Source organism: Lygodium microphyllum, chromosome 15, assembly GCF_053477565.2.
Source record: "Lygodium microphyllum isolate KBCC chromosome 15, Lygodium_microphyllum_v1.1.10, whole genome shotgun sequence".
Taxonomy (NCBI): domain Eukaryota; kingdom Viridiplantae; phylum Streptophyta; class Polypodiopsida; order Schizaeales; family Lygodiaceae; genus Lygodium; species Lygodium microphyllum.
In genome coordinates, this window is record NC_141149.1 from 126,554,907 (window position 1) to 126,565,253 (window position 10,347).

Genomic DNA, 10,347 nt, shown 5'->3' on the forward strand with positions numbered 1-10,347 from the left:
AATGATGAACACAATGAGAAAGGCAAGGAAAAAGTATAGGATAATGCAAAGTCCATTGATATTGTACCTAATTCAAGTGTGAAGATAGAGGAGATAAATGCATTGGAGTACAGTTGTGATTATAACATTCTTGCAACTTCATCTGCTAATACTACTCAATTGACCAATGTACCATCCGCTTACTCTCAATGTTGGCTTCTTAATCCAAGGGCTTCCTTTCATATTACCCTACATCACCCCATTAGTTTCATAGCTACATGTTATTATAATTTTAGTTAGACTGGAAGATGACACTACATTGGATATCATTAGCATATGTGATGTTAGCTTTTAGTTTCGTACTAGTTCTCTATTTATGCTTCATGACATATACCATGTTCCAACTTTGAGAAAATGCCTTATGTCAACTAGACAATTGGATGATGATAGGTACCATGTATCTTTTGGTGATTCTTTAGATTCTTCATGGAAGATCACCCATGATAGTCTTGTTTTTACTAGATGTGCCAAGGTTAACAACCTCTACCCTTTGCTTGTTTCTGGGTTTGTTGACCATGCTATTACTTACCTTCTGTATATATCTTTATGTCATCCTCACCTTAGAAAATCTACTTAAAAGGAATGAAAGTATTGACCCGCTTGTAGTATCTCCCACCTTTAGATTACTCTTGTTTTGATTCATGTGATTATTGTCTTTATGCTAGGCCGACTTGTAATTCGCATAAGAAGTTTATTTCTATGTATGTGGGTGAGCCTTTGACTCTTGTATATTCATATTTTTGTGTCCCCATGTCCCCTCAATCCTTGGATAGCATGAAGTATTTTGTTATGTTCATAGATGATTTTTCACATAAGGTTTGGGCCAATCCCAGTAAGTAGAAATAGAATGTTTTTCATACGTTTCAATGCTTTCTCACCACAGTTTAGAAGGAGTCAGAGTATAGGCTAAAATACCTATGGTTTGATAATGGGATTGAATATGTATCTAAGGCATGTGAGGGGTCTTAAGAATAAATTGAATGACCCATACATTCCACCCTAGAATGATATGCAAAGTGCATGAACATGATTGTTCAAAATAGAGTCCATAGTATGCTTAGTAGACTTACCTCAACACTTTGGGGTGAGGTTGTTACTACTATTATCCACCTCATTAATAGATCCCCATGCCCTGCTCTTGTTGGTAGAGTTATAGAGAAGTTTTGGTCTAGTAAACCTCCCTCATATGTACGCTTGCGAGTCTTTGGATGTGAAACTTTTTGCATATTTGTAGAGACAAGTACAATAAGTTGGATTTGAAGTCTATCAAATGCATCTTTCTTGGATATGGGGATGCATGTGAGATGGGCTATCTTATTTGGGATATCCACAAGCTTGGAAGGTTATCCATAGTCATGATGTTATCTCCCATGAGAATAACATGCATATGAGACCAAAGAAAGTAATTGACGTACACAAGGTGATCCTTAAAGAGGAGCCTCTTATGATAGTTCAACCAGCTCCAATGAGATAGGTTTCTACAGTTGTTGATGATGTAGTGGCTCATAATCTTCCTATTGTGCATGATCATGATATTGGACATAGAGGGCAGGACCTAGAGACCTGATCACTAGTTTTGGGACACTCTACTAGAGCTTTATATCTTGTGATTAGTATGAGCCCTCTATGGATTATATCGTGATAACAAACTCTATTGACTCCCTTATTTATGAGGAGGCTATGCGCAGAGTTGATTCTCATTCTTGAGGAGAGAACTATATAGCTTGAGCTTTATTTTCTATAGAAGAACCATACATGGGACTTAGTTTCCTTGCCTGATAGAAAGCATACATTGCCATACAAGTGGATGTACAAGTTGAAGAGTACCCCTAGTCACCTTAAGCTAGCATATAATACCACATTGGTTACTAAGGGCTTTGAGAAAGAAAAGGGAGTTGATTTTGATAGTATCTTCTCTCCTATTATCAAGATGACTATCCTATACTTAGCCTTCACCTTGGTTGCTTAATTGGATTTGGATCTTTATCAACAACTCGATATTAAGATAACTTTTCTACATGAAAACCAACATGATGACATTTATATGTAGTATCCTAATAAGGGCTTTGTAGAAAGAGGTAGGAAACACCTAGTGTGCAAATTAAAGAGTCTTTATAGGCTTAAATATGTATTAGGGAGGGAGTGGTACCATAAGTTTGATACTTTCATACATGCATAGGCGTATTCTTTCACATTGATATGGATCTATGTTTATACATGAAAAAGGGCTATGGATGATAGCCTTATTATCTTGGTGCTTTATGTTGATGATATGCTTATAGCTAGAAGTGCTCATACTGAGCTAGATATCTTAAAGACTCAACTCAAGAAGAGCTTTGACATGAAGGACATGGGGTAGGCCTCACACATACTTAGTATACACATTACATGCAATTGCTCTAAGGGACTTCTCTACTTATCTTAGAGGGAGTATATACATAGAGTAGTTGAACAATTCCATATGCAAGATGGTAAGCCTATCGATTATCCTTTATCTTCTCATGTGAAGGTTAATCAGGCCAATCGTTTGTAGTCAAATGATGAGAGGGCCAAGATGGCCAAGGTTCCCTATGCATTCATAGTGCGCGGTTTGATGTATGTCATGTTAGCCACTCATCATGGCATAGCATTTGCAATGGGAGTTGTGGCACACTATATGGCTACACCTAGTATGCAACATTGGGATGCCATGAAGTGTATCATGAGATACCTTAAATGCAGTGTAGATATATACATGTGCTATGGTAGCCATGATATAGGAGTTGTGGGTAACAATGATTCAAATTGTGTAGGATATGAAGATAGTAGAAAGTCCATCTCTAGATATGTATTTACGTATGCTAGAGATGCTATCTCTTAGATGTCCAAGGTGAAAAAATGCATGGCCTTATCTACTACCGAGGTAAGTACATTGCAACTACTAAAGCTTGTAAGGAGGCCCTATGGTAGGCCATCTTGTTGTGGATATTGATATGACTATGACTCCCCCCTTGCATTCAATTCTTTGAATACAATTCAATTGATCTATAAACTGGTCTTCCATGCAAAGACAAAGCACATTGTGATGTTCTATCATTCCTCAAAAGTTGTGGTAGAGGACAAGTGAGCTTGTCAAGATTTCTTTAGATATAAATCTTGCAAATTTTCTCACTAAAAGTCTCTTAGTGGAACAATATGCATTCTTTTGGAGGTTGATTTGGGCATAGGATGAGATGATGTTTTTCCACATCCTCTTGTACTATGTTGTATTTTTATCATTTTTATTTTACTCCTCATCAAGGCACATTTGTCATTAAGGGGGAGGTTATTGGGATATAAAGCCCACCTATGCCTAGTCACCTACATTTAGTTATACAGACATGCACACATATACATTATAGGTGTTGGGTGCCCATCATTGTTACTTTATTCTTTATTCTTTCAATGAAAAATAGAATAAGGGAAGATAGGTCGCACATCGTGACTATTGAATTTCCAATACACCAGTTTTCTTAATGGAATGGATAGTGTAGAAAAGTGAGTTCTATAAACACTTAAACTTTATAAACTATACATGCATTTCTCTTAACACATCTTTTAGCAAAAAAGCCACAGTTTTGGCTATCAGTATACCCTCTTAGATTATTCATTTCTCTTTCACTATATCTTATCGATGAGATTCCTTTTAGGGATTTTTAATCAACACGAGACATGTTGAGAAAAAAAATACAAACATGATTTTTGGTTAATAAAGTGTATTTTTTAAGGGGCATCATTGAGGGTGTTTTATAGAAAATATGATTTAATTTGAAATTTTCCTCTCAATACATTTTTAGACATCTCAAGATTTTTACCAAAAATACTTTGATATGTATGGAACTCATCCATGTGTGTATTATATCAATTGAAAGAAAAAGATCAACTTTTTGAAGGGTGTAGAGAAAAAATAATACCATTTTGTGGCTTTCTTTATAAAGCCCATTTTAAAATCAATCAAAAACATAAAACAAGATGGTTCAACTCTTCTATCATGGTTATTAATCTAGAATTGATCGATCATATAACTTTTAAATAATGCATGCGAAAGTTATGTAAAATCTTGCCAAATCCTGTTTTAGCAAGTTTTGTGGCTCCCTCGGAAGACTAGTGTTAAAACAAGATTTGAAGTTAATTAGTGAAAATTCAAATATTTAAAGTTACCTCATGTAATATAAGTGAAAAAGAAAATACAGAACTCCCATAAAACAACAAATAGGAATAGAAATCCTAAGTCTAAAATTTACCTTTAAACAAAAGTATTGACTTCCTATGAGAAAAAATACATGAGAATACATGAAGTGAAGTATACTTAAAATATTTCAAGGGGAGGCTTCTATTGTTGTTATAAAGGATCCTCCAATAGGTCTTTTTGCTCCGATATCTTCAATCCTAATTTTTGTGTGTGTGTGTGTGTGTGTGTGTGTGTGTGTGTGTGTGTGTGTGTGTGTGTGTGTGCACGTGCGCGCGCACGTGTATGCATGCGTGTGTGCGTTGTCATGATGTTATGAGGACACGGTGTGAAAAAGTACGGAATGCATCATCATCTGACTTCTTTATTGATCTAGAGAGTCAATGTGATCTAAGCCATTAGTACTAGTGTGAGTTGTATGGATTATCCGAAAATACTAGATTTTTGGATAATTTTAGACTATTTTTTATATTATTTATTGTAAAAATCCAAAAAAGTTAGAAAAAACTTCTAGATTAGGATGGCATGCAAAAAGCTAGTTGCTTTTTCAGTCAATTAGGGGATTTTCACAAGAAGGATAGATGGAAGAAATCGTGCGTGTCACGATCACTATAAACAAGCTGAAAACTGCAGATTGAACTGAAAGAAGTGATCTGGAAGATCTGTAACCAGGCGTCCTGGTGTTTTACTCCCCTTTCGAAGCCAATGGAGCCATCATATTTTGGTTCCAGGCAGTAAAGAAATAGCTTTTTTTTAAATCCACGTTTTTGGTCTATGAAGGAGCTCTAAGAGAACTAATGCCTGGAGATTGCTTCTGAGTAGTGCGAAGATTCCAGGTTCTTTCAATACATATTGATTCAATTCATTGTGATTTCTTTTTGTAGTGTTTACCACTTGGGTATTCTCTATCTTCTCTTTCATCTCCTATCTCTACTTCCTTCTACTTTAATCCCTGATGGATTTGACCTTTTGATAAAAACCCCTCCGACAGCATATGTGCGTGCGTGCGCATGTAGTAACTCCATTTTTCTTTCCTTATGAAAGAAAGCTAAATTATGAGCACCTATAATCTTGAACTTAACAATGTTCAAATGTGCATTTAAGAATGCATAAAATTACAAACTTTTTTATTGATCTAAACTTGCATTAAATTGGTGTTAGCATTCATTTTTGGATGCCCGTATTGAAGCACCATCTCGTACAAGTATTTGGATACTCCCATAAATTCACATTTGGCATTCTAATATCTACATCTATTTTGTTGTAGTGAGAATCTTCTACACCCATCATATTATCATTATCTCTACCAATAATTAGGCATTATCTCTCCTTAAGGATTTGGCAACAAAAGGAGTAACCCCTAGTTCATGGAATGTAAGAGACAAGATAATTATATCAAGAATGCATATAATGGACTCAAAAGCACTAGTCGAAGAAATTCCTTCAAGCACCATATTTATGGTAAATTGTACCCATCTAGGTGCTTGTCTAATTGAACTCATCTAAAATATAGTCATGGTGATATATGGTTGCAAAGAATTGGTAGAATAGGTTGTAAAAGATAAGTCAATTGGCACAATGGTAATCACTCATTTGATGTAAATTGAAAATTTATTAACTCCTCAAAACTCCTAGCATGAGACGAGGAGGAGCAAGCAGTCTAAAGGACTAGACATGTTTGTAATGGTTAGACTTATAGGCCTCCTGCAACTATAACTTGAGACAAATCGAGCAAGGTGTCATAAGCCTTTTACTCACTACTTGTTATTAACTTTCATGCTCGATTGCCTTCACCTCAATTTTCAATCGAGCAATATGCAATCCTGGGATGGCTCTAATACCATGAAAATAGACAAGAGGGAAGAGAAGTGAAAAAACCAAGAGTACATGCACAGAACAATGGTGCATACTTGAGCACACATAAAGATGGAGCCAAAATCCTCCTCTTCTTTCTCCTTCTTCCACACAAAAGAAATATTGGTATCCACTAAGGAAAAAAGAGATGGCACAATGAATGTGCCGTAACCAAGGATGGACTCCATGGGTGTGCGCCAGAAATATAATCATTGGCATATCTTATATCGGTCAACTAATATGCCAGTGAATAATATCATGTCACATCACCAGGGTACATAGTGGATACCAACTCATGTAGAGCTTCACATCTCAACGCTCTAAAGGATTGGGCTCATGCATACAGATTAGACATTGATTTTGTTACTTTCATGAAGAACAACAAAAAGACTTGTTGTTGATAAAGTGATAGATAGAATGAAAGGATAGAAGCTCTATCAATATTCGGGAATGAGAACTTTAAAGCCTAGTTACTCCTTTTTTTGAATATATCGTAGGCAAAGCCTTAAGATTGTCTAGAGCTAGTGAGAGGTCATAGGGTACCAAATGTTTTCTCTCATAGGAAAAGTTATTTGTTCATGAGTGTATATAATAATGGGAGTTAAGAGATATGCTTAATCCCCCCTCCCGAAGTGGTAGAAGTAGTTGAGACAAGAAGAGTATATATGAGATGGTTGTTTTCTTAAACAAGACCTAGTACTTGTATGGCTTCATATTAATACCATGATAGGACTAGATAGTAATATCAACTTAAAAACGTTTAAGGTTATGCAAATGGATTGCTTGAAGTGGATCTTATGCTTGGGAAGAAATGTTAGTGCCTTGATGTGGTGTATGCGAATCAAACAAACAACAAATTTCGAGCATTGCACCTCCCCCATGTATGTGGTGACTTGATATGGTGACTAGGATGATGAGAAGGCCTAGTAAAGGAAGTTTTCCTCCTATGGTGGCATGGATCAAGAGGGTCTCTAGTCATGCTAATGATAAACCCTTTCCACAAGATTGGCTGGAATATTTAAGGATGGGGCATTTAACTTTGATGGAGAGACTATTTGAAGATCTAAGAACATCCGAGGTGGATAGTGGAGTACATGAGTAGTCGAGAAAGTCTTGTGAAACATAAACAAGATAGAGAACACAACTGCCCTTACATTGTGGGGGGGGGGGGGGGGGGGGGCAAATGGACAGTAGAGTACATGTACGGTCGATAAGTCTTGTGAAGCGTACTCATTCTCTCCTTGGCGATATCTATGAACCCATGTTGCCTAAGACCTGGGCTGGATTGTAGTTGTCATCGGCATCTCCGGTTGATAAAACCTTAGATACATTCTGGCTTTGAGATTGAAAAGTCATAGCCAAGCTGCAATCGCAGGATGTGAGAAACTTACCACGAGGCGTTGAAAGCTATTGACATTCTGAGGGAGGTTAAACATTTGCGAAGTTCATGTTTGATGGAGATCAAAGGACACATTCGGTACATGCACGCTTGAGGCGGATGGAAAGACTGTTTGAAGATCAAACAGTACCATTATTGACTATTCGCACCTTAAGAGCATAGCTGAGAGCGAAGGCCTCATTGCTACGAAAGGAGTTTGGCTCACTGTCCACCATCACTATTTACACCCCGGCAGCAAAGCTGATAGGGAATGCCTCATTCCTATCAAAGAAGTTTCGCTCACACGGTCCACCTTTCCGAAGCGCCACCACTTGCACACTCAGGCAAACAGCCTACCACCGACCTTAGAAATCATTTCACATGAGGATTAGCGCAATAAAACAAACCTAGATCGGCTTTGCGTGCTTACATTACACACGCACATTCGTTGTATGGAGAGAAACGCAAGGGGGTTTTAAGAATCAGACGTAAACAGAGGCAAGAAAGAGATGTCGCAACTGCAAGGACAGGGCAAGAAATCGTTTGTAGAACAGATGGGCACAGGGAGCAGCTCTGATACCCTATCTGTTACTTTATGAACGTTGGAGATCGGAAGCAAGGGGCGCCGAGATTGTACAAGAACATGCCACCAGCTGGAAATGGCAGCGTGGCCACTGGCAGCCCATTAGAGAGCCCAGGTGCGAGCCGTTCGAAAGAAGAAAAAAACGACACATGGTTGGAGAAAGTTTGATTGCCGGCAGGTTGGTTCAATTAATATTTACTTATGGTACAATAAGCGGCGGATTAGCGCGCCTACGCATGCAAACAGAGATACAGCCTACTTCCCGGGCACGAAGTTGGTGGCGTAGGCCCAGGCGTTGTTGACGGTGGGGTCGGCGAGGTGGTCGGAGAGGTTCTCGATGGGGCCCTTCCCGGTCACGATGGCCTGCACGAAGAAGCCGAACATGGAGAACATGGCCAGCCGCCCGTTCTTCAGCTCCTTCACCTTCAGCTCTGCGAAGGCCTCGGGATCATCGGCCAGGCCCAGCGGGTCGAACTGGCCGCCCGGGTAGATCGGGTCGCTCACCTCGCCCAGGGGCCCTCCCGCCACCCGGTAGCCCTCCACGGCGCCCATCAGGATGACCTGGCAGGCCCAGATGGCCAGGATGGATTGGGCGTGGACGAGGCTGGGGTTGCCCAGGTAGTCCAGGCCGCCCTCCGAGAAGATCTGGGCCCCGGCCTTAAACCACACGGCCTCCCCGAACTTGACGCCGTTCTTGGCCAGCAGCTCCGGAGTGACGCAGCCCAGCGCGCCCAGCATCGCCCACCGCGCGTGGATCACCTCCAGCTCCCTGTTCTTGGCGAACGTCTCCGGGTCCGCCGATAGCCCCGCAGTGTCCCACCCGTAGTCTCCCGGGAACTCTCCCGTCAAGTAGGACGGCGGGCTGCCGGAGAGTGGCCCCAGGTACAGAGGGCGATCGGGGCCGTACCTGCATTTTCATGCGAGCAAGATTAATATCTCGATCAGATCCGTGAATATGGACGGTCAGGACTACGCCGATATCTGAAGACGAGCTAGTACGAAATAAATACCGCCGCTATGTCGTTAACAGTCAGCAAGCTAATAACTGCTCATGAATATAGCAGTACTTAAGAATGAATGGCATACCAGATGCTGCCGCTGCTGCCCTTCTTCATTTGCACGCGCGCCTCTCCCAGGCCTCCCTGCACCTTGCCCGCCAGCGCATTGTAGCCGCTGAGAATGGCGGAGGAAGGGGAGAGAGCAGCAGCAGCAGTAGCGGCCGCCATGCTTGCTGTGATAAGCGGCTAGAGCTGGGCGCCTACGCGCTGAGCTATTATCTGACGATTAATTCGAGGGGTGGGAGGGATCGGAATAGTATATTTGGTGGAATCCGCCCGCCCATCCTTTAAATACTCGTGCGCGCGGTGAGTCTATGTGGCAAACCAAGATCCCCACGGCCAATCGCCTGCGCCCAGCTTGGATAGCCGCTGGAATGTTTGATGTCTCACGTGGCCCCGTCTCGCGGCCGTGTGCCGGGCCTCTTGGTGGCTGTCGATCGACATGCACCTTCGCTTGCCCAATGGGATTTCTCGCCTCTCATCCGTTCGTTCCCAAATATGATAATAACATTTTCATTGTTCCTCTTTTCAATCTCTCCGCTTTGTTTTCTTTTTTCTTTTCATCCATGATCCATCCATCATCCGCTCCTTCTAGGAAGCGAGCACTTGTTTAAGGGTGGTTACACACTGCCATTGCCTGCCCAATTTGTGGGCACAGGAAAAGTTGACTTGGGCGGTCACTTGTCCGTCATCTGCTTACACACTGGGCAGCGGACACTTTTCGTTTTCAATGTGTCCGTCCATCTTTCGTCCACAATCATTTACACACCGGTCATCACCTACCACCGGACACTTTTTGAATCGCATGCGAATGAAGGGACGCTACGGATGTTGATCATCATTCTCATAATAATTATTTTTAGAATACTTGATTAAACACTTTAAACCGACTAATAAACATTTAAAACAAGTCACCAATAAAACTAAAAGCATGAATCTGAAGTTTTTCCTACCAAAGAACTCCAAGATTATGACCTTATTGCATCGTTGCTTTCTGCGCCAATATATTTGTTTCTATGGTAACTACTATTCATGCTTTTGGAAGCTCATTCACTTCCAAGAGAGCAGGGGAGTTGAACCCCTTCGCCATGTTGTTGAGGCATGGCTCTACCGAGCTCTTTGCGGAAAGGTGGAAAGAGGGAAAAAATTTTAGCACACCACCCCTCTTTCCACCTTTCCACCTGTGCTGCAGATGCAAGGATGACTGAAAACATTAAAAAACCATGCA

The 10,347-nt window shown here is 40.8% G+C and overlaps 1 protein-coding gene across 1 annotated transcript; it reads right to left on the minus strand.

Moving 5' to 3' along the window:
• Positions 1-8,003: 8,003 nt before the first annotated feature.
• LOC148025033 (chlorophyll a-b binding protein type 1 member F3, chloroplastic-like) lies at positions 8,004-9,347 on the minus strand. Its single transcript, XM_087694730.1, has 2 exons — positions 9,148-9,347; positions 8,004-8,968 (listed from the first exon to the last, which is right to left on the minus strand). Exons 1-2 carry the CDS (start codon positions 9,285-9,287, stop codon positions 8,317-8,319), a joined length of 792 nt encoding a protein of 263 aa, XP_087550856.1. The 5' UTR covers positions 9,288-9,347; the 3' UTR covers positions 8,004-8,316.
• Positions 9,348-10,347: the final 1,000 nt, after the last annotated feature.